General features: G+C 40.9%; 1 protein-coding gene and 1 pseudogene across 3 annotated transcripts; both read right to left on the bottom strand.

Annotated features, from left to right (window-relative positions):
- Nucleotides 1-8: 8 nt before the first annotated feature.
- prlra (prolactin receptor a) lies at nt 9-14,811 on the bottom strand. 3 transcript variants are annotated; one of them, XM_053411481.1, is made up of 9 exons: nt 14,626-14,811; nt 8,305-8,396; nt 7,924-8,065; nt 5,873-6,042; nt 4,368-4,534; nt 3,962-4,103; nt 2,627-2,723; nt 2,154-2,226; nt 9-2,041 (listed from the first exon to the last, which is right to left on the bottom strand). In XM_053411481.1, the coding sequence occupies exons 2-9, from the start codon at nt 8,372-8,374 to the stop codon at nt 983-985; spliced, it is 1,920 nt and encodes a 639-aa protein (XP_053267456.1). In that variant the 5' UTR covers nt 8,375-8,396; nt 14,626-14,811; the 3' UTR covers nt 9-982. The 3 variants fall into 3 exon arrangements, with proteins under 3 accessions (XP_053267456.1, XP_053267455.1, XP_053267457.1); XM_053411480.1 differs by having other exon boundaries at nt 8,305-8,399; nt 14,626-14,810; XM_053411482.1 differs by having other exon boundaries at nt 2,154-2,223; nt 8,305-8,399; nt 14,626-14,809.
- Nucleotides 14,812-20,539: 5,728 nt separating this feature from the next.
- On the bottom strand, nt 20,540-25,318 carry LOC128425329 (heat shock cognate 70 kDa protein-like; annotated as a pseudogene).

The following is a 25,318-nucleotide window of genomic DNA, read 5'->3' as shown; positions in this document are numbered from 1 at the left end:
CTGACCAATTCTCAGCTCTTGTCATTTATTTATCAAAACAGACAAAATAATACACAACTGATTCAAGCTATGTATTCACAACGATTTACTTCATTAGGCATTAGTGACAAAATTTACTTTCTGTGGTCATTCAAGGTTTTTGTATGTTAAAAAGTTCCCAGTTTTTGGTTTAAAAGCCTTGGATAATAGTGGCTGTCTGTGTCAGAGGGTATTGTCAATCAAGTTTTTGCCTCATTATTAATTATTACAACCAGGTAACGATAACAAGCATGTACATATCAATATAGTACTTTGGAACCATATAGAAACACCCCAACAAAAATCACATTTGTACATTTCTTACTATTGATTTTTACGACGGGTTCTCCAAAATCCATTGAGTTAAGTTTTTGATTGCATTTAGTGATTAGGTGATTGGCTGTTTGTAAAGCGATAAATAAAAACATATTTGTGCAAAAATAAAAAAAATGGCCATACACAGCATTTTATCACTGTTAAACAACAGAGACGAAGTCACTTAAGGTTTGTGTTGCACAATGCCGAGCAATTACACAATCATACTATTTTCCCAAAAATACCACTTTCTCAGTTTTCCTTCTTGGAATATATCTCTCTATAAACAGGTTCTGTGTGGTATCCAGCCAACAGCTTTGAGTTCGACGGGGAGAAATTTGCACAGGGAAAGGGACAAAAATAAAATCCTGTACTATTTTACTAAATAAATTAATCATAATGACAGCAGGTAGTACCAGACATCTTATACAATCAATCATAAATGTTTACTTTATACCTTTAAAGTTAAATTATGAATTATTCACATCATTCAATCAAATTATTTTAGTTCTTTATCATGTATCAACTGTCTCTTAAATTAGATTTATGATAAATGGAATAACAGTGTTGGAGTAGCTCTTTTTGTCTGTGTTCCACCTTAAAACAGGTCTCACAATGTTCCAGACCTGCCTGTTGGGCTTCTGAGCACCTAGTAAGTAGTAAATATGGTGGCAGTGTCAACATAGCCACTCACTGCCAGGCTAGTGTCATCCCGGACTGGTGTGCCAGTGTGAAAGCAGGCTGCAGGCTTCTGGGTAATGATGGATGACGGGAGGCAGCTCTCCATCGCTCCATTCATCGCCTGGTCCTCACAAGGGCACCTCTCCGCCTCGTGTCCCGTCACCTCTCTCTGGAGAAGCAGCACGTTGTCACCGTTCACCCCCTTCACCTTGCTGTAGTCCTCCTCCTGGCGTGGCAGGGGGCAGTCAGCCCCACAGTCCGACATGACAGGCTGCAGGAGCACCACGTCCTCCTCGTTGACCCTCTGGACTTCGACATACCCGGTGGGCCGGAGAGCAAGCGGCTGCAGACCAACGGGTGCTTGTTTGCGGCCGACGCTGGAGATGTTGACCTCGCTGTGGGCCTGGAGTTGCCAGAGGGCCTGCGTCTGGGGATGGAGTGAGTGATATTTCTTGTCCCAGTAGCTTGGTCCTAGAGCCTCTTTATTGGTGCCATGGCCAGGCTGGGTGAGGTAGGAGGACGAGGAGCTTGGGGGGAACAGGCTGTCGGAGAGGCAGTGCTGTTTCGCTGTCTCAAGCAAGCTCATTTGGTTCAGTGAGCTGTACTGAGGCAGAGGCGAATACACAGAAGGCCAGGTCTTCACCCGTCCACTGGACATGTCGGGGCTAACGATATCATCATGAGAATAGGTCAACGGACCCTCATTCCATTTTTTCTGGTGCCTCTGAGTGTCCATCGGACTTTTCTCCTGATCTGTTCGCTTCTCTTCCTCTTTTAACCTTCCGCACTTATCCATCAGCAGAGTGTGGCTGTCACAGCTGCCCCGGCCGGAGTCATTGTCGTACGTGGAGCCCCCGGATTTGAGGCAGGTATCGTGCAGATCCTTGCTTTCCTCCAGCATCAGCTCCTGCTCCTCAGGGATGTACACCTCTAAGAACTCCACCAGAAAATCTTCACAGTTGGACAATGTGGTCGGGGGGAAATCGGACACCATCATTGCACTGAAGATCCCCTCAGACTTGCCACTCTACACACAAAGCAGGATTACACTGAAGTCATTTTTCTGACTCAAACATCATCATTAGTGTCACATCATTGTCGCACGCATGAAAACATTGATCAGTGTGTTTCAGCTTTACCTTTAGAAGTTGTTTATCAAATCCTTTGATTTTAGGACCGGGGACAGGTGGCAGAATGCAATGCTTCAGACTTCTCACAAAACAAAACAAATAAAAATAAACACTATTATTGTGAGGGCTAGTGGGCAGCAGAAGAAATATCATTTGTTTTTTAAATGTTAAGACTTTTTTGGTGTTGATCACAACCAATAAATTATTGTTATTCATCATATAAAGAAAATAAAATAAATATAAAAATGTTTATATGAATAATGTGGTTAAAAAGTAATATGCTTATACCAAAGGAGCTCCATTCATCTTTACGTCATGGGATTGTTAAAAAACTTGTTTGAAATCTTAAAATAATCCAATAATGAAGTGCCTTAACCACAGCTGTAGTGGTCGTCAGTAGCATATAACACATACATTAATATTGCAATAAACTTTCCACCAAACATTTTGCATCAGGCATTCATGATCCCTTTTTTTTTTACCTGTGGCTGTTCATGTGTAACAACCACGCGAGGATTAGGAAGATGAAGGCACAAAAGACTGTGATGAGGATCCACGTTGACTTCTCCCGATGGAAATCTGTAAAGTTACATAATAACATGAGTGCTACAGCATAACATACAACCTTGTGCAACCTCATGGTGGTGATAACTATTATAGGATGTTAAAGGAGTATAATTCATCGGAGCAGCTTTTGTCATTCCCCTGGCTTGATAAAGGAATATTATCATTGATATTGATAAAACTCTCTAACCTGTCTGTTAACATGAGGCTGGATTTCAGATTAAGGTAAGCAGGGGCGTTGCAACAGTTTTGGAAAAAGCAGAAAATTGTCTGGGACGTTAACAGCAACGATCATTTTGTGAGGACTCTGACAAGCTTCTTAATTTGAAAGGTTTTGTTGAAGATTATAACGTCTAAAAGTGTGTGTATGATGTGTCTAGGGCAGTGGATCCCAAACTTTATACAGTCCCGTACCCCTTCAGACATTCAATCTCCAGCTACGTACCCCCCGCAGCGCGTGCGATAGGACACGAAAGATGTTGAGCTATGCAAAATGCAAATCCAATATTTCCCCGCGTACCCCCTGAACCACTTCGCGTACCCCTGGGGGTACACGTACCCCAGTTTGGGAACCAATGGTCTTGGGTAATGTAGGGGGTTTGCCCCAAATATACTCCAATACTATTATATATGTGTATACCCAGTATGCGATGTGCATGGTTTGGTATAATATGTTTCTTCGAATGGGTTGGTTTGGTGCAAACATGCCCCCCCCATGATTTATTTTTCCCGGGGCCCCCAGAGTCCCATGTAACATCCCTGATGATTGGCTTAATTAAGACTGGAGACAGGAGATGAGCATGCCTGGTGCACATCCAATAGTTGCAGCTGTTTGACCACATTGCCGCTCTCTCTCCGGAGGATTTCAGGGGCCTTGGGATGACAAATCTGCCCAACAACAGTGCAGCCAGGAAGAAGTGTGTATTACCCTCAACACTCCAGTAGTTCAAGAGTGGATGAGTGCAATGCAGTATTTCAGTGGGAAAATGGCACATTATAGTAAAGAAGTGAACTCCAGAAAATACTACTTATAACCATGACATCGTTTGGCACATGAAAACAACCACTGTGAAAACACAACATCCTATGTTTTAATTTTTGTGGTTTACATGGATGAAACAAATGAGATATGAGATATGATATCGATGATCTCATCAAGTGACATGGCCCAATGGTAATGTTCAACTTCTTCTTCAATACATTCTGTACATTATATCTTACTGGTAAATGTTATAGTGCATGTGTTGTCTTACATTCGGGAACTTTGACGTCGAAGGTGGAACTCCATTCACTCCAAAAACCATGATCGGGCTTACAGCGCACCTGGACGTGGTACGTACCACCTGACCGCAGACTGAAAATATTAAACATCTTCTGTTGTCCTGCAAGGTGCATCTGGAAATACAATAAGACACAGATGACTCCTCCAGTCAGTCCTTCAAGCTCTCATTGTCAATGCATGGTACACCAAATAAGATTAAATGATTTTATGAGGAATTTAATCAAAACTGGGCAAAATGTACCACCCTGTCAATACACAGGTCAGAGGTCAGAAGCCATAGTCAACTACAGGGTCAGTGCCCACTAACAGATGGCTTGAACTAAGATGTTATTTTTGAAAAAATTTGAACTCCCTCGGGCGAGTAACGAGCTGCGTACCTCCCACTCATCTTCTCCATCCAACCTGATGCGGAGCTCGTAGATCAGAGTGATCCAGCCAGAGCGGGTGTCGGCCTTGTGTGGCGGTTCCCATGACACCCGGAGGAAGGGCCAGCCCTTGTCCTCCAACACAGTCACCGCTACCTTCTCTGGAGGATTAGGCATGACTGGAAAGGGAGAGAGAAAGTTTGAACGGGACTTTTCAGGGATAATGTTTGACACAAAACATTATCCAAAACTCAAACTATTGGAGAAAAATGTATTTCAAATGTACTTTGACTTTTTAGTTTGGTCCATGTCTCATCCACTATCATGTAGGAGACGGGCTTTATGACCTACACTGCAACCGGCCACCAGATGGCGATCAAGACACTTTCGCTTTTGGGCAGCGGTCATGTTGTCCATCTTCATAAACACTCTATTGTTAAAACCACTTTGATTCCAGTTTGTGTCTTTGTCTTTTTCTCTGTGTTAAAGTAAACCAACGCACACCTCCGGTGACTAAACTGTGTCACTGCAGGGGAGACTTTCAAAAATGTTTGACACTTGTGGGACGACAAGGTTGAGATTAATGTTAATATCTGACCTTGTTTATCTTCTTGGAGACACAAAGTTGACATGTTGTGAGGACAAGGGTTAACGCATTTTGCTTAGGACTGATAATCTTATCAGGTCAGAGCAACAAAGGGAAGTTGCAGATTAGCAGCTTCAAGTCTGTGTCTTTTAGATATATGACTTTATATTTGTTAGTTTTTTGACATTTCATGAACCAGACAACATGTATTTGTACCTTACAACATGACAGAATGGGACTAATTCCATTCCTCATACAATATTTACATATTGTTGCATAATATGAAGTAGGTCTATCCAGTATTTATATTTAATCATTCACTAAATAAAAGAGAAACAATGGGATTATTCTTATTCTTTTTTCTTGTCAGCAAATTCCATGAAAGGTCTAAAAACCTTTACTTAGTCTGTGTCTCTTCCGCTCTCATCCTCATTTCCTATTTCTACCTAATTTGAAAATGGGACACAAAGACATTGAAATCGAAAAAGGAAAAGTAAATGCCCGAAACAGATGGGCACTGTAGATTTTGAAAATGTAATTTGTGGGGGAGTCTATTTTCAGCCATGGATTAATACGTATTTGGAGCTCTACAGAGTATTTTTGGCAGCAGGATTGCATATTTAGGTTTGACTTAAAATAAACAGCAGTGTCCGTGTTGATTGTAATGAAGGAAGGCGCCAGTCAGCTGTGGCCATATCAAGTGTTGATAGGGTGTGGCATGGAGAAAATAAAGCAATGCATGTTATAACTTATCCTTTAAATCACCCGTTTATCTTACACTTCATTTCATTGTAGCCACCCATTTGTAGGCAGTTTCACAAAGTTTTAATCTTTGGCATAGAAAACACGCTTTTAATCCTCAAGTGGAACTTTTGTCTCCAAAGAACGTAGAAAACAACACACGAAAAACAAGCGGCACACGTTCCCTCACCGATGTAGACCACATCTATGTCCACGGGGTCGGAGAAGGTACTGCCGTGTGCGTTGGTGGCCACCACAGTGATGTTGTAGTTGACCCAGATGGACGTGTCGTTCTTGTTGAAGAAGCAGGAGTTCTCCCCGGCCGTGTGGTAGTCGGGACACTCGTACACTGTATCAGAGCTGCAAGAGACGCAGGGGAATGGCATGTAATGTAATCACATGCATTGCTGCATTTCAAGAGAACAGCATGTCTTCCTCGTGCTACAATTCCTGAAACTTGTGTCTGTGTGTATGTGTGTTTGTGTGAGTGTAGGACAATACAAGACAAAAATGGAAGAAAACGTTCCAAGTGGACAGCTACCAAGCTTCTACTATACTTGAATTTTAAGATTAAAATTTGTATTTAGTCAAAATCAGTCCTGTTATGCCTGAGTCTTGTCTAACATTGCATTTGTTCTTGCCTCCTACAAAACTGTCTTTACTGTACTTCTGCTTCTTCTGCTTTGCTTCTACAGATGTTCTACTTTCGAGAAGTCACTGATAACATCTCTGCTGACGTGGGGTGTGAGCACTTTACCACCGCTTCAGGCACTTGGGTTCGAATCCCAGTAGACTCTTTAAAGAATGCCTCTGGAGCCCGGGACGGGAGCCCTACCGTTGACATAGTAGCAGCGACTGTTGCTGATTGGTCGGAGGAGCTGTTCAGCAGCAGTATACTTTTACCAAAAGGTTCAGCCCCTTGCTGTGATGCAAACAGGCTGTAACCTCTCTAGGCTGATGGCAGGGGTAATATAAAGTATTAATATTATAAAAATAATTACTAGAAATATTGGCAATGGCTTTACTTCAAAGAAAATGGAGGAATAATAACAGCTCCCACAGACACTTGTAATGAATCCTGTTGAACAGCACTTTAATGTTAAGTTAATTTATTGTATGGCTTACAGTGGGAGATGTACTGTACATGGACACATTTTTAAAGGGATGATGTTATTGTAGCAGCAGCATGATGTCTCTTTGGAAGACAATTTCATCATATGATTTTAGACAAACCAACAGCTAAGGAAACAATGGGAGATTCTGACTGTGGATGTTTCATGGACAGTAATGAGTCTCTTCTTAAGCTTAGACATTAAAGCGACAGATTTAAAATCTCTAAAATATTTGTTAGTCTTTTCAGAGCAGTGGGCTCTACAGGACAGTAGGGTCTGTTATTATTGACTGAATTAATTGAAAATATTTACTCAAAAAATATTACTCCTTATCCAAACCTCAAATATATTTAAATAAGCCCTCCATAGCGGGGTCACAGATCTGCTCTCATTCACGCAGGCTCCAGTGTAATTGAATTATGATTTAAACTTCTGCACCTTCTCCATGGCTGCTGGATATCAAAAGCCAAAGATTTCTCCATCCTGACATTTCATACATAACACTTGATCATTACAGTGATGGAACGGAAAAGGTCCCCTCCTTCTGTGTCAACGCCCTAAGAGCCCCACACGGTTTTCAAATCCAAAGCCAAGGGAACAACCGGTGCCACATAACTCTCTGCAGTCTTTATCCTCTTACAACCGTCTGCTGCCCTCAATGCTGCACGACACCAGGTAGGCTGCTACCGAACGAGTGATTGAGTCACAGCTGCGCGACAGCACCGTCCCATTTCAAAGGCTCCTCCTTCGAAGGTGGCTCTGTTGCTATAACAGCAACAAGAGCGGGACAAGCTGGTGACACTGATCCCGGAAATCCTCTGTAGACCAGACCGACGGATCAGCCTTTGCAGTATATATGGCCCATAAAGGAAGCAGTCTTCGTGGGCCGGGTAGACCGCGCCCTCTGAAGGATGTAGCCCCTGAGTTAAGACACAGCTGAGGAATGTGAAGATAACCAGTGTCGGCCATACTGGTTTTTACGCTCTGATCTTCCTCTGATATGTATATTAAGATAGGTGTCAAACCAGCTGCTCATCCATAAACCTCCCTGATGAACATAGAGGTGAACAGCTGACAACCCATCCGTGTCACTTATTCTACAGTGAATGTGCCTCTGCATGAAACTCACTTCTCTTTGCGATAGTACAGGGCGTAGGTGGTGGGCAGCCCCCCGTCAGATCCTGGCTCCCACCAGCAGGTGAAGGTCTCCTTTTCAGGAGAACGACATCTGGTCAGAGCAGGTTTCTCCGGAGGGCTGATGCCTAAGGAATCTTTATGAGGAGGAAATTAAATTAAATACAAGGTTACACACTTATCAAGATGTGTTTCATAACAAAGATAGAGAACTTATGCAGTCGCAGACGGATTCAACTTTGATTTGAAATGTGCAAGATGTGTAATAAACCACAAAAAAATATCCAACAATGATACTCATCATCTTTGGATTGGGCAGCTCTGGTTCCTGTACCAACAACCACCTCCTCACTCAGGATGATACTGAGACACTTACTTGTTCCCTGTGCGTGCGGCGTGAAGAACAACAGCAACAACAGCAGGGCTGCTCCTGAGACGTTCTTCATTGTGGCACCACAAAAACCTTGGCTGCTGGAGGGGAAACAAAACAAAGGGAGGTGGACTGGTGAACTGTCAGATCAAGCCACATGATCCACAGTGTTTGCAGCAGAGGTTAAGGTCTTGTGTTCAGTCACAACATGTTTGCAGGACAAATGAAAACTGCCTGGTGCAGCAGTGATGTTTTCTCACTGTCTGACACTGAAGTCATACGTTGGACTAATGGTGCTCACCAGAGTGCAAACCTCATCTGTCCCCTTATGAAACATTTAAATTCGCTTGATACAGATTTTTATTTGAAAAAAAATTGATGGGATCGTATTCGGGTGATGCTCAGACCCTTCACAACATTTCTAACAAATCATTTGAGCAGGTTTGGCGTAATCCTGCTAATCAACAATAAACGCAGATAAACATTTTTCTAAGACATTTTTACCTCCTTGGCAGAGGTGGTAACAAAATAAAGAGGAGAAAAAAACATGAACTACAATGACGCTCAGTAGAGCACATTCCTCTTCAACAGTCCCAGTAGATGTTCATCAAGCTGCACCAAAATTCCCAAACCCATAGACATCAGTTCCCTAAATATATTTCTTTCATTAAGATCCATGAATTATTTCCAGAGAAATCAATCAAAAATGCCAATGTTAAAGAAGGGGAAACCAAAAATTCCTGTATACACCATGTAACCTGGATCTGGACCAAAATGTTGTGGATTCCTGCCTGACACATACAGCATCCTCCCACCAAGCTTCGTGGAATCTGTCGAGTATTTTATGCGTAATCCGTCTAACTAACTAACAAACAAACAAACAAACAAACAAACAAACAAACAAACAAACAAATGTACTGGGTAAAAGACCTCCTTGGCAGAGGTATCGCATCCTGTCATTTACATGCACGTGCTAAACAGTAATAATCCTCATAGTAATAAAAATGGCACAAGGTCTGAAAGCAGAACAGTTAAATGTGATGAACTGAAAGAAAGAACGTTTGATGTTTCACTGGGGATTAAAAAAACATCCTCTCTGTTTCAGACTACCTCTACCAGCTGGCACATGCAGCACAACTGATTGCATAATCTGAGTTAGGCCGCTTGCCTGGACAACAGAGACACATACGGCTGGTTACATCCCCCCCCCCCCCCCCCTCTCACACGCTCTGTCACATGCCCTCTCTCTCTCTCTCTCTCTCTCTAACGCTCTTTTCCAATCACAGATGAATTTGTTGCTGTCAGTTGAGGATGTGACAGGATGTGACGTATTGAACAGAGCCAAACCTTTCGACCAGTAAAACGCTTGAGTAGGAACAAATTGATATTCTACTGTTCAAGAATGTCTAAATTATAAACTTATTGTGTCCTCAAAATATCATTTCACATATAATTTCATTAAGATCCATGAATCATTCTCTGAGAAATCAACAAAAATGCTCAAAAACATCTTGCAATGTCAAAGAATGTCAACAATCCTGGACGTGCACAAAAATGTAATGGGTTCATCAGTAGTTTTTGGGCAACTCTGCAACTCTGTGGTTGTATTTTTATTTAAGCCAGTGAGAAGTCATTATTCCCACTGAAAAATAATAGATCAAAGTGACATTTTTAAACTGGGCCTAATATGATAAGCTTTTCTTGTATGTCCTGTCTCTCTTCAACAGAGAGACATATGTGAGGCATGTGTGTTTCTAAGAAAACACAACACTGCATAATATACTAAACAATTTTTTTATCCCAATTTTTTAATATTGTATACACATGTATTATTTTAATTCCTTTCACCTCTTCATTTTCTTATTTTCTGTTATTATTCGCTTTTATTTTGATTGAAAATTAGTTTTACTCCGCTTTCTGATTCTAAACAAATGTATTTCATTTCGTCTCTGTGTTGTATAAAATGTCTCCGTACAGCACCTTGAATCGACCTCTGCCTCTGAACTGTGCCTTGCCTTGTATTTAAATTGTACATTAGTAGATACTTCTACCTAGGCCCAATAGCCCCATTAAACTCAACCAAGCATCACCAAAGTACAACCCCTCCTAAATGTGCCTGACTTTGTTCATCAAGATCAATTAATGATTACCCAGTGAAAATACCAAGAAAATTTAACATCTCACAAAGGGAAGTGAAAAAGAATCCTGGATCTGCCCTTTTGTCCGGATCTATGTCACATCCTTCTACCAAGTCTCGTGGAAATCCGTTCAATGGTTTTTACGTAATCCTGCTGATAAACAAATATACAAACAAAGTGACAAGGGTGAGATTGTAACCTCATTGGAGGAGGCGATAACATGCTGCAAGTCTGGTCAGGGGTGTGTTGTTATACCATATCTACACTTATACTAACCCTCATTATAAATATATTTTGCCACATGATCATTAAAACGACTCTTGATTTAAGTTTTAATTTTTAGAGTTCCTCAACATCCCAAAGCCTTTCGCCGATTGACTGCCATCAAGTCTTCATTACGATGTCTTAATTTCAGTAGCGTCACCATGATCTGATAATTGGCATTAAGGTCAAGGCACTGGATTAGCTTCCTGCTGCATATAGCCATCTTACGTAACGCGTAGCCCAAACTGAATTAAGCTGCTAAGCTGGAAAAGTGCTGGCTCTTCTCTCAAAGATAATAGTGGTCTGAATGTTGCCTTTAAACTGTGCTGTGGGGTTTCCCATTAGACAGGAGAACATTCTATTTACATATGCCTTGGAAGAATTCACCCTCTGTCTTGATTGTTAATTATTCAATTTATTTTCTCACATTTAAGAATATAATGGAAGTCAAATGTACTTTTAGTTTAACATTTGAAAATGACAAACAGGGGCAGAAATATGATTGGCCCCTGAAGTGCCGCTGTTCTGTCAGTTGTCTTTTTTCCCCCATAAACTAGTCACTTAGTAATAATACTAACAATACATATGACAATTTATTAGAAGATATTATAGTTTCTAAGCTTTTGTGTTTCACGTGGGGAAACTTTCTACATTTTATAAATCGATAAAATCTACACAGTCGTGTGTTTCAGGTTTATAATAATGACCTTTTTAGTGCAAATAAAGTAAGCTATTGATGCTGTTTACAGACTGGATGATATTTTTTTAAAGATTGTATGGTAATTATACATCCGCAAAGGTCCTACAGTCGCCTTAAATTCAGTCAAGCTGCACCAAACTTCACATAACTATAGATATTTGTTCCCTAAATGTGTAAGTTTCATGAATTATTTCACTGTAACTTGTCAATACCCTAATGCCTAAGGTGTAAACTCCCAGAAAGCAGAACAGATCTTAAGTCTTAAAATAAAATTTTGCAGAAATATAAAACTATAAAATCAAATGATTGTAAAAAGTGTACGAAAACTAAACAGTCAGGACAATGATACATTGTGGTTTCGCCATTTAGTCCCACCCCTATTTACAAAGCACGACAGAAATGTGTGTCATGGTTTTCTCGCAGTTCTTGAAGAGTCAAATCGGACTCTTATCAGAAATAACAAATACTATACATTACAATTCCCAAATTGACCATGAACTGTCGTACAGTTCGGATGAAAGACAGCGTGTGACAGATAGCAGGAACCCCTTAATCCCTGTTTGCAGAGAAACACCTTGACTTGAACTCCTTCTCACACTAGAACAGACTGAACCCAGTAATGGAAAATAAAAACCGGTTTGCTCACCAGCATCAGAGCCTTTCTAGGAAAATGTTTGAATAGGGGAAGTCAACAGGCAACAATGCCCAGAGCTTTAAATAAAAATTTCATGACAACAACACTGCAACTATAAACACACATTTTTCATGACCTGTTGCCTTTTTGTGTTCTGTTTGATACATTTAAAATAGCAGCAAAACCTAAGAATTTTTTGAAAACCTGAAGGTTTTTTAAAAGTTGTTCTAAAATGATTTATTTTTCAGCAGATAGAAAATTGAAATACTTTTCTTTAGTTTATTCAATACTAAATAAAACCCCAATATGAAAAAAGGGATATTTAGGATTAATATTTGTACACTAGCAGATGATATCAGATATAAGTTTAACACAAATTCACATATTCAGGTGTAGTTCTCTGACAAAACTGTTTAAAAATCAGATTTTGTGTGTGTGGGTGAGGCTCAAGATAGAACTGAGAGCTACTGAGAGGATTCAAAATACACAGAAACCAAATTCAAAATGGATCAATGTGACAAAAACACTGATCAGACACCAACAATGTGCTGTGTGAACAGACAGTCTACAAGTACTAAAAGTTAATTTACGACAAGAATAAAGTTGTCATCGCACCTTTCACATGCATATCAACCAATTTATAGCTCCTTCCAAAAGCTACCTGCAGTCAAACAAGCAAAGTCATAAAAATCTACATTAACCACAGCTCATGTCCTGTTATTGCACTGTTCAACGACAGTTATTGCCACACGCTTGTAAATGTGTTGTGTTATTGCACGTCTTGGGCAACCTACAGTAAATCCCCTCACGCACACGGTAGAAATAAAAAGGATGACAGACAACGCATCCTTCGCTACCTGCAGTGATCATTTTCCCACGGATCTTTAAAAAAAGCAATAATTCCTAATTAGGTAAAAATGCTGAACACCTGATTTGGCCTATAGACTTTATAAAAGGACTTAAATCAGTTGTAGCGTCCCTTTGGTTCCCTGATGGTGGGCGTGATGGAATTAAGACTCACCTCAAAGGCTTGGTGTCAGGTACATGAAGTTAGTAATAGCCGTCATAAGGTTGAGACCAAAATTGCTTATCATGAATTACCACCCCGGGCCATCTTCATAAACCATGTTTTGCCTTAAAAAACATTTTAAAACACTCCTAGTTAGCTGTAGTTAGCATTTAATGCCCAATCAATGTGTAATAATGTCCTGGTGCAAGACTATAACAGTGGAAAAAGTCAGTAAGCTGCAGGCAGCGAACCGTTTAATCCAGTATTGACTTGATCAGCTGGGTGCTATAACTGCCAATGGCCTATTTCACCTCTTCCTAGCCAGCCTAAAGGTTAAATAGATGTGAAACGGAGGAGCGGGTCACGTCCTGGGAAATCCCATTATAAACCTGAGCTGACACCCCCGTGCAGCGGCATCATCATCATCCTCCCATGGTGAAGCAAATATCCTGCCAATCTGTCAGCTGTCAACATGGGAATGTGTGCATCTTGATACAGTAAAAAAACTAAAAGAGACTGATCACACTCACTTGTTCTCATTATACATGTTACCAAACTGTCGGAGTTAGTTTATGCTATATTTTATGATCACTGACAATGCAAACTGAATCAGAGTAAACTGTAGTTGGTGTGAGTTATCAGTATAGGACAAATGAAGTCTTCACCATATGCACAAAGGTGTTGCGTATTATTGGGTCTCTATCTCGAACGGTGAAATGTATAATGACCATGACTGTGGGCCTAACTGTAGCAACAATCTTTTAGTCCTTGTCTTTCTTTTTTCCATATTGAGGCACATTTTCACATTATTTTGTCATCGCATAACGGAAACAAGCAACAAGTGTTTCTGTCTCTCTCTCACACCCCCACACATTGTGTCTCCATTACTTCAGAGGACGTTGCATTGACATGGATATCCTCTAAAACTTACTCCAACCTTAACCATACTGACACTTACCCTTTCGCTAACTTTAACCTAACCTAAACCTAATCTAACCTAAACCTAACCTTAAAACATGTCGTCACCTGAATATTAATAGTTTACGTCATGGAGGGCTTGCTTTTTATCCTCTTGAGGAAGACAAGTCCCCACAATGTGACTGTTCAAACTGATTTACAGTAGGCCGCCAGAAAAAACACAACCTGTTACCCTAACATTAACATAAACCTAATATTACCCTTAAACCAAATCTTAGCCCTCAACAACTCATTTGAAATATATCAGAAAGTGAAGTCCAACCAAGAATATTCTAAATTTCCCCAAAGTGTCCTCACTCACAATGTACATGCATATACACACACACACACACACACACACACACACACACACACACACACACACACACACACACACACACACACAAATAAAAATACACACATTGCCAAAAACTATACCCTCAGGGCAGCTCGAACACACAATTAACAGATTTGACTCCACAGATCAACATTTACTTCGCCTTAAGTTTTTTGTGAAGTTTATAAAACCATGAAGCCTCAGATCAACCTCACAGCCTCGGTCAGTGACTACAATCATTGAGCCCATCTTTTTGTCTGTGTGTGTGTGTGTGTCTGTAAGACTTACCGACAGGAGTACGTGTCTCCCTCCGTGCCTCAGCCAGCAGAGCTACCGACTTGTGTAACTGGTTTACCGGGATGACAGGAGACGGGTGCGCGCACATCACCGGGCGACAGGAGCCGGTCAACTGAGCCCCGCAGCAGCAGCCAGTGAACAAACCAAGCATCCCTTCTCTCCTCTATGTCCCTGAGCCATCCCTGAGAGGGGCGGGGCAGAGCAGCCCGGCCTCCGCGTACAAACCCCGCCCCCACTCCCCGATCATCCCACACAAACTTCATCCTCGAATACTGAAAACAAACTGGAGCATTGTGAGCTTTAAAGTTGCCAGATGTAACGTGATGTCAATGTAGATTATACAGTTTAACAGGCTGCTTCCTCTCATTCTCTCTGTCTGGTGCTGTTTCCTCCTTGTAAAAAATAAATTCTTGAGCTGTTAAACAGAATATATTGGTCTTATAATATAGGGAGATTTGTGCTACACATAATATTTAGAGTATGATAAATGGACTTAACAAAATTATATTTTTACGACAATAGAAACTAAATATGTTGTTGAAAACTATGCAAGTGCATGAGAGAGAGAGCGATAAAGTGATGGTCGGCAGCCCACTACTTAAATTTTAAACATGTAGTCTATATCAATTTTACATTATCAGGAATGTTGTGAAATATACTGGTCGCCTACCACCACTAACATACATTTAACCAGGTCCTATGTTCTGGCTGTGATTTTATTAATTTTAGGTGTATAAACCGTGCGATGCTAGTTTTCGCCGCAAAACAATAAAAGCCACCTCTCATCAGGACAGCACATGGCACTTGTTTGCTGCTCCCTTAGTGACTTGTCTTCACTCTACGTATGAACAAATATTGTAAAACACGCTGTGACCGTAAGAACACTGTGACCTGCTGAAACAGTGATCCTTTCACGGGTTCCTCTTACTGGGAGCTGTAAACATAGTCATGTATCCCAGTATGTGACATTCCCTCTTTCTCCCTCCCCAGCCCTCCCTAAACTGTCTGTCCCTAACACACTGTCTGTGCCTGACACTTAATGTAGCCCATGGCCAAGGATATTTCATATCATCCTCTAAAAAGGAGGGTACAGCCATAATTGACAACTATTATAACACAATGTACAGGGGTTTATCAAAAAGGTATATTTAGCTGTGGCACCAAGCTAAGAGGGGGCCCCTGAGAATGGTTGATTCTTCAGTCCATAGCAAGGCATATTTTTGTGAGAGCCCCCTTAAATCCGATGACTGGCTTTGTACAGGAGACTGCAACGACACCAGGGTCTGACGAAGGCCCGTGCCACTAGCTATCTGGTGTTTTTTTGCACTTAGACATTTGCATGAGCGTGGTTTGGTTCGATGTTGTGACGTTTTGTCATTTTAGTTTGTTAATTTCTGTCTCTTTGTGTTTTCTGTTTCCTGTTTTATTTTGTATTCTCGCTTTCCTTGTGTATTTTTCCAGCTTCTCGGGTGTGTCACTTCCTGTCTTGGTGATTGTCTTTCCCAGTCCTCATGTGTTGCACCTGTGGCTAGTTACCCCAGCCTTGTGTCTCTATTTAAGCCTCTGTGTTCCATTTTGCCCTTTGTTGGTTTGTTACTCGTTTCTACACTTTGTCGTATATGGTTTGTCTTGTCCTGCTGTCTTGTCCAGCTTCCCCTGCTTATCTTTCCTTGTTCTCCGTGCGCCTTGTCGCCGGTGGTTCCTGTTAGTGTTCATGTTTTGTTTTTGTCTTGTTTAAAGACTCTTTTTATGTTAAATACCTTTTTTTGTTATTACCTCCGCATCCTGGGTCCATCTCCTTCCTCAAACCGTGACAGATGTAGGGCCTCCGAGATCCCTTTTGCCTTGGGCCTCCAAAGTCTATTCGAACACTCCTGATAGCGTAACTTTAAAACTGTTTTTCCCCCCTGGAATTTATTTTAATGTCTGGGCCACATGAAGAGCAACTCTATAAAAAACATGGACTCAGCATGTCGGGAGCGAAAGATCAGGATCTCAGCTGTTGGAAATTCACAAAGGTGAATACATTTTTAAACATCACTTCCAAGGACATGGGGGTTACAGAGGAACCGATTCTTCCAGGGTTCCGTTTCTGTATTGTTGTATCCTAAGCTTAGTTACCTTTTTGCTCATTGCATTCACTTTCTGTGAAGTCTGTGAGATCTTACAGTGACAGAACTGTCAGAATACACTGGAAATTCCTGGAGAGTGGATAGTATTATATTGAGGTCAAAATATAAAATACCTACATATTGTGATTTTGGAAAGAAATTCTTGAGTTAATTAATATAATATATTTTTCCTATAGAGGCAAGGTGGAGCAAACCCCCTTTTGTAAGATGGCCTTCCTATCTGCATCAATTCATAAGAGGATCTATTGAATTATTCTGTTTGAGTGAATTCAACAAAAAAGACAACAAACTTATCTGGATTTTTGGGAATAGTCACATTATTACCTACAATTATGTCTGTGGGAGATGTCCTTAAGAAAGCATTTAATCATTGTGTGTAAAAAAAAGCTTGGGTGATGTTGGCCTTGTATCAAGGCAGGGCTCTGGAAATCTCTGGCCCTCCCTGTTTCAGCTCTACTTAGAGGCAATAATATATTATGTAATATGGCCATCTGCTCTTTGCATCGATTTAAAAGTCCCATTATGCGACACAGTCATGGTGAATGCCAGCAAGTGCTTTAACCAGGACACATTGATGGTTGCCCTGATTGTTAGTGCTCCACAGATTTGGTGCCTTTTTGTTTTTTAAATCAAAGTTCTCTGTTCATGATGAATGTGTTGGTTTTGGGGGCTGCGTGTGATGGGTCAGAGATGTTGGTATGTCAGCAGCGTGTCTGTGCCTGCACAAGAAGTAAGTGGGGCATTTGCTCTCTATCCCCCTCCACCCCCTTCTTTAATCACTGGACACGTGGATATGGTGCAGGGACAAACCAGGTCATAGGGTGAGATAATCATGACTCTGTTGCGACATCTAGTGGTACAAAAGAAAAAGGTATAAGAGCTTTCCCTTATCATAAATATTTCACGTTACCTGTTTTTCTGGGGCTCAAAAGCTAGATAAACTGTGTATTGGTTAATAATTTCCCTTCAAACAATACAAAATATGGTAATATATAATGATACATATTATATATTAAATAAGATGTTTATGAATAGATTTTGGACCCAGTTCTTCAGGGTAGGAAGTCAATGAATTAAGAGTTACCTTGAAAGAATTGTCCGACTGGAGTAGAATCTTCAAGTACACCGGAAAACGTTTCTTTAATCAATGGTTCATAAATAACGATGAATACTGCAGTAGTAAATTATTTATTAACCATTGATAATGTAATTATTTACAATTTACATATTAATGCATCCTCTATGTTAGAAGTAATACTTCAGGCTTTTCTTTTGTCCTGTTCATGAAAAATATAACTAAGTACATAACAATAAAACACTTCTATTCATTTAAACAAGTTACGTTCTCTTTTATGCTTCTGTCTGCTTGGTAACGATATAGCTTGGTCTGTTGAGTCAGATTTAAATTAAATTAGGATGCAGTATTTTTAAACATACTTAAATCACATAAAACCAAAAAACAGACAAACTTCCTGGTGTGGCAGCATGGTCTCAAACAAAATGATCTGAAGAGGAAACACCCAGCCCTTATATAGCCTCCCCTTCTCAGTCTCCTCCCCTGTGACAGGTAATTCTCTCCGCTCACTCCCAGTCTTATAGAATGAACATTTGGGCTGGAAATTCTTAAACATGGATAAATAAGAACTCAAAGACTGATACTGTGCCTGAGTAAACTGTGAAAAAGAAAAGTAAAAACTTGAATTTGTATCCTTGCTTTAAATTCTACATAAGGTAAATAACTTAATGACAGCAATGATGTACAGAGATGCCCGCGCTCATGTAGTAATTTATTGATTACAACTGTACCAAAGTAGATGGAAATACCAGAAAGGAACAAAGTAATGGTAGGACCAGGCACACTCTCCATTTATATTTATTCTCCGGAAGCTTAACAAATGTATTCAGTTTTTTAGAGAGCAAAGAGAGACTCAAAATATTTTACTTTCTAATTACATAAAAAACATTTACATTTTTTATACAATCATAAGTTGACTGTGGACCAAATGTTTTCCTTCTGACGGGATTGAGATAGACGACAGGAAGAGGCCCTTAATGCATCTACTGTATGTCTTATGTTCTGTGAGGTATTTGTTTGTTCTGCCCTTATTTTCAGAATGGTGTATTGCCTATATGTTTGATGTAGAGCCAACACAATTATTTTTTTTAAAATTTCAAAAACATTTTCATCATCAACTTTAACTTAAGTTTTCATTTATTTTTCACCTTTTAAAATGGCGCCCATATAGTCGTGTGACTTGTTACAGGTGTAACATTCAAGATAATTATGTGCATTTCTGAGCGAAAATGGGTTTAGAATAATGTTTCTTAGAAGGCATAGGTCTACAACACTTTTCAGAAACTAGAGTGTCTCGAAGAATATCTAAGATAAAACCATAATAATTCAAGATTTAAATCCCTCTCTTTTGAAAGAGGACGTAACAAGGTGTCAATATCTCTTAATTAGTGCAGCCAGTATAGGAACTAAATAACACTTTTGAGTCAATTATAAATGGTTTCTTAGCAAATCATTTGGCTTGATTTGAGTCCGATAGACAAAAAGATGGACAGAGTCAAACGGAGGGTTTCAAGTTTATTGAAAAGGCAGTGACATCATACAAAACTCTGGGCGTGACTCACTGCTCTTTTGAGCCAACTACAAGCGGTTCCCAGTTGTGTCAAATGATGCAACAGTGGGACCCAATTTTTTACTTTAAATTATACTTGATATAACTTGTGCTATATGATGGTTACTTTCTTAGAGCACTTTCTCAGGAAGTGAGGGAATGTTTAGTCGACCTCCTCATAGAATCCAGCACCAGGAGCAGCATGACCAGGCATGCCCTCTGGCATACCACCTGGCATGCCACCGTCACTCTGATACAGCTTAGTGATGATGGGGTTGCACACCTTCTCCAGCTCCTTGCATTGATGCTCATATTCAGCAGTCTGCAAAACGAGGACTTTTAATATTCTGACAAATGTCATCATTAGAAAAGAAAAAGGAAAGCAGAGTATTTACTAGGTTCTTGTCAAGCCAGCTAATGACCTCGTAGCACTTGTCAAAGATCTTCTGCTTATCTTCAACCCTGATCTTGCCAGCAAGGTTCTCACCCTCAACAGTTGACTTCATGTTGAAAGCATACAACTCCACTCCATTCTTAGCATACACCTTGTCAAACTAGACATAATCCTCATATTATATATTATACTTCTCAGTCTCCTGGACCATACGTTCAATGTCCTCCTTGCTGAGACGACCTGTCATCAAACAGGTAAGATTAGCATTCAATCTTCTGATGTTGGGATAACACTGCAGTTAAATTAGGGTGGAGTAGCATTTAATACCCTTGTCATTGGCAATATTGATCTTCTCCTTTCCAATGCTCTTTTCAGCAGCAGAAACATTCATGATGCTGTTGGCATCAATATCAAATGTCACCTTGATCTTGGGTAAGATCGAGGTTTAAACCATGTTTGTCTGCAGTTCTGTAAACTTTATTAAGCTTAAACATGCATGGAAGGCCTCTGGGGCGGGAAACAGAGTGGCAAGAAAAAAAGTCATTAAAACCAATATGCTTACCTGCGCACATGTGATGACCGCACCAGCAACCACACACTGACATTCCGAAACATGGTGGTAACTTCTTGATTTCTAATTTGCTTAGTTGTTTGTTTTTGCACACGCACCCACTTCATATATAAAATAACTGGACACATTTTGATTTCATACAACATACTTTTATTTGTTAAATATTTTCTTTCTGTGATAATTAATTACATTTTCTTTGAGTTACCAGTTCCTGGGGGGTTGTTTCTGGAGTCATCTGGCCATTCAGCAAAAGGAGGCCCAGTTGCAGCAGACCACCTTAAATGGCTTTGAGTCCTAATTGGACTGCACCATGTCTCTTGCCATCATGGGGAAGGACATTGTTGCCTTATCTCTATTTGTTATTGTTAAATCTTTAATTATTGCTTGATATTTATATTTAATTCATTTTCCTTAGTTAATATTATATGGTCTAATACGGGGATGTTATGTTGTGGCGGTAGTTTGTTTTCAACGTTAGCATGTCTATGTGTATCCCCCTCTTTGTTTTGAGTGGCTTGACCAGCCACCATATATGTTCCCATCTCTCAGTCGAGGGGGGCCTTTTTTGTTGTGATGCTGTCAACTGGTCGCCAGCTGCTGCTTGAGGATAATTTGCCTTTTTACCGGTTGTGAGATGTTCTTTTTTACTTCTTGTTAATGGAAACTGAATTAAAAAACAACTTTTCGTTCAAAGAAACTCTGTGGCTCTCTGGTCTTCCTGCTCGGTCCCTCACAGCACACCAGGCTGGTTGTCAGAGTAGGTGGTAAAGGTCTGGGTCTGCTTAGTAGGAATGACGGTGTTGCGTTTGATTAAGGCAGTCATGAAGCCACCAGCAGTCTCAATAACCAGTGACAGAGGGATGACATCTAGAAGCAGCAGGTCCTGCACATTTTCAGACTTGTCACCAGACAGGATGGCAGCCTTGACAGCTGTAAAGACAAAACAGCAGTTTGACATCCAGAAAATTATATTAAGTTTGACACCTAACTAGGTAATGAGTGACTGTGACCGTCAGCTGCTAAACATCTATTGATATCACAGTCCAAGTCCAAAAAACTAAGTGGTGCACATTAATTGGTTGAATCGCTTACCAGCTCCGTAGGCCACAGCTTAATCGGGATTGATACACTTGTTCAGCTCCTTTCCATTGAAGAAGTCCTGGAGCAGCTTCTGGATCTTAGGGATGCGGGTGGAGCCACCAACCAGGACAATGTCATGGATCTGTCCTTTAATCCATCTTGGCGTCAAGAAGGATATTCTCCAAAGGTTTCAGTAAGCGGCGGAAGAAGTCAGCATTGAGCTCCTCAAAGCGAGCCCTGGTGATGGATGGTAAAAGTCAGCTCCCTCATACAGGGAGTCGATTTCGATGCTGGCCTGGGTGCTGGAAGACAATGTGCCTCACAAGTGGTGTGCAGACGACGGACAGCTTTCTTGTTATCAGTGATGTCCTTTTTACCTTCTTGTCCAAACATAGGCAATAGCAGCAGCAGTTGGTTCACTGACGATACGCAAAACACAGAGATTATGCCTGCATCCTTAGTGGCCTGGTGCTGGGAGTCATTGAAGTAGGCCTGCACGGTGACTACAGCATTGTTGACAGTCTGAAAGGAATAAAAACATAAAAATTCATTCCACAGCTTTCAAGTATTCTAGCTTTGTTTTAAAAAATATACCATAACATACTTTTCCAAGGTAGGCTTCAGCTATCTCCTTCATCTTGGTGGTCAGCACCATGGAAGAGATCTCCTCTGGGTAGAAGGTCTTATACTCACACTTGTACTCAACTTGAACTTTGGGGCAAGTGCTGTCATTAATGACTTTGAATGGCCAGTACTTCATATCTGATGGTACAACTGAGTCATCAAACCTGCGGCCAATCAGCCTTTTGGCATCTGTAAAAATGAAAAGTTTTCTTTTACTAATCCAAAAACAAATTTGGGACAATGTGGACTTCCATTACAAAAACAACCCCAGGTTTCTCTTCAGCACTGTAGCCAGGCTGACAGAGAGTCACACCTCCACCGAACCCAGTATTCCTCGATCCCTAAATAGCAATATCTTTATGACCTTTTTTAATGATAAAATTCAAACCATTAGAAATAAAATCAACCATCTCCTGCCCTCAATTGGCACTAATACCCTCCCAACAACAGAGATCTCAGAAACGGCTGAGAATCCTACCCATTACTTAGACAGCTTCTCTCTGATCACCCGTGATCAGTTTACCAAATTAATCTCAGGTTCTAAACCAACAACCTGTATTTTAGATCCCATTCCTACCAAATTACTTAAAGAAATTCTGCCCCTAATTGATAGTTCGTTACTTAACATTATCAATCTGTCATTATCATCAGGTTATGTACCACAGTCTTTTAAAATAGCTGTCATCAAACCCCTACTCAAAAAACCCACACTAGACCCAGAGGTTTTAGCCAATTACAGACCAATATCTAATCTCCCCTTCATCTCTAAAATCTTAGAAAAAGTTGTTGCCAATCAGCTGTGTGAGTTTCTCCGGGAAAATAATATATATGAAGACTTTCAATCGGGGTTTAGAGCCAATCACAGTACAGAGACAGCCTTGGCAAAAGTCACTAATGACCTTTTAATGGCCTCAGATCAGGGACTTGTGTCTGTCCTCGTTCTGTTAGATCTCAGTGCAGCATTCGACACGATTGACCATCAAATTTTATTACAAAGACTCAAACAGTTAATTAACATTAATGGAACCGCCCTTAACTGGTTTAAATCGTATTTTTCTGATCGCTCCCAATTTGTGCAAATTAATGATGAGTCATCTGTGCGCACCAAAGTTAACCATGGTGTTCCACAGGGCTCTGTGCTCGGCCCAATTTTATTCTCATTATATATGCTTCCACTAGGAAACATTATCAGGACACACTCGGTAAATTTCCACTGCTATGCGGATGACACCCAGTTATATTTGTCAATAAAACCTGAACAAAGTAATCAATTAACTAAACTTCGAACATGTCTCAAGGTCTTAAAAACCTTGATGACCCGCAATTTTCTCTTATTAAACTCAGACAAAACAGAGGTTATAATACTTGGCCCCAAACACCTTAGAGATGCATTATCTAATGATATAGCTGCGCTAGACGACATTGCCCTTGCTTCCAATGAAACAGTCAGGAACTTGGGAGTGATCTTCGATCCTGATTTATCCTTTAATAGTCACTTAAAAAAAATTTCTAGGACCGCTTTTTTCCACTTGCGTAATATTTCAAAAATTAGACATGTCCTTTCCCAAAAAGATGCAGAAAAACTAGTCCACGCCTTTGTTACCTCGAGACTGGACTATTGTAATTCATTATTATCAGGCTCCAGCAGTAAGTCGTTAAAGACTCTACAGCTTGTCCAAAATGCCGCAGCACGTGTCCTGACGAGAACAAAGAGAAGAGAGCACATTTCTCCAGTATTAGCATCGCTACACTGGCTTCCAGTTAAATCTAGAATAGAATTTAAAATTCTCCTCCTCACCTTCAAGGCCCTTAATAATATAGCGCCTTTTTACCTTAAAGAGCTGTTAGTACCTTATAAACCCGCTAGAGCACTCCGCTCCCAGAATTCAAGCCTACTTGTCGTCCCTAAATTCTCTAAAAGTAGAGTAGGAGCCAGAGCTTTTAGCCACCAAGCCCCTCGGCTGTGGAATAATCTACCACTTTCAGTTCGGGAGGCAGTCACCATCTTTTCGTTTAAAAGTAGGCTCAAAACCTTCCTTTTTGATAAAGCTTATAGTTAGAGCTAATTAGTGCGCCAGAACGTTACTTGTTCTATTTTAATGACACATGACACACAGAGCTTCTCTTTCCAGCTTCTCCTTCCTCTTCTCCATCCCTATCCCCCTTCCCCGGAATCCCTTTGCTTTATCACCCGCAGATCCAGGGCCTCTGTGGCCGCACCATGGATTGCAGATGGTGGATCGCGCACCGGGGGTCGCGGTGTTGGATCCAGTGTGGCGGATTCTGAGTCATGTGGGCTGATCGTGGTGCTGGTGGCGGACCCTGTGTCGCGTTGGCATTGGGCACGGGCGGTGGACCAGGACCGCGGTGGTGGCTCGTGATGGGTCCTGGTGGGCGGCGGTGGACGGTGACTGAGGACTGGAGTGGCGTCTGGTCTGGATGGTGGATCGTGGTCCTGCTGGTTGCTGAGCATGGACTGTGCTTGCAGCGGGACTGCTTGGCATGTCATGTTGGGGTTGTCCTTCGGGATGTCTACCCTCATCAAATGCTGCTAGAGACTTTGATTATTGATGATGTTTTCCTGCACGTGGCATCTATTGCACTTCTGTCCGTCCTGGGAGAGGGATCCCTCACATGTGGCTCTCTCTGAGGTTTCTACATATTTTTACCCTGTTAAAAGGGTTTTTAGTAGTTTTTCCTTACTCTTGCTGAGGGTTAAGGACAGAGGATGTCACACCCTGTTAAAGCCCTATGAGATGAATTGTAATTTGTGAATATGGGCTATACAAATAAAATTTGATTGATTGATTGATTGATTACAGAAGCCCACTCAGACATCCAAGGAAGGATTTTGGCCATCTATGGTCTTTTGAACTCTGGTGGAAACTACAAATGGCAGGGAAATCACAGTGAGGTGGTCATTAACAAGTTACGTAGGAACTGTTTGTGACAGACTCATTCTTTTCTTTTTTTAAATTTAAAACATAGGTGTCAGTACTTAATAAAATGTTACTCTTACCAAACACCGTGTTGTTGGGGTTCATGGCAACCTGATTCTTTGCAGCATCTCCAATCAGCCTCTCGGTATCTATGAAGGCCACATAGCTGGGTGTGGTCCTGTTGCCCTGGTCATTGGCAATGATCTCAACCTTTCCATGCTGGAACAGACCAACACAGGAGTAGGTGGTCCCGAGATCGATGCCAACTATTGGTCCAGCATTAGACATGATTCCCGACAGGAAAGTTGATTTGTCAATAC

Source organism: Pleuronectes platessa, chromosome 19 (genome assembly GCF_947347685.1).
Source record: "Pleuronectes platessa chromosome 19, fPlePla1.1, whole genome shotgun sequence".
NCBI lineage: Eukaryota > Metazoa > Chordata > Actinopteri > Pleuronectiformes > Pleuronectidae > Pleuronectes > Pleuronectes platessa.
Note: the sequence above shows the minus strand (reverse complement) of the source record. Positions and strands in the feature narration are given on the sequence as shown.

Coding starts and splice junctions, on each gene's coding strand:
- prlra (XM_053411481.1), bottom strand. CDS start 8,374: ATGAAGAACGTCTCAGGAGCAGCCCTGCTGTTGTTGCTGTTGTTCTTC. Junction 8,066..8,304: donor GCCGCACGCACAGGGAACAA/GTAAGTGTCTCA, acceptor CTCCTCATAAAG/ATTCCTTAGGCATCAGCCCT. Junction 4,104..4,367: donor ATGGAGAAGATGAGTGGGAG/GTACGCAGCTCG, acceptor TTGTATTTCCAG/ATGCACCTTGCAGGACAACA.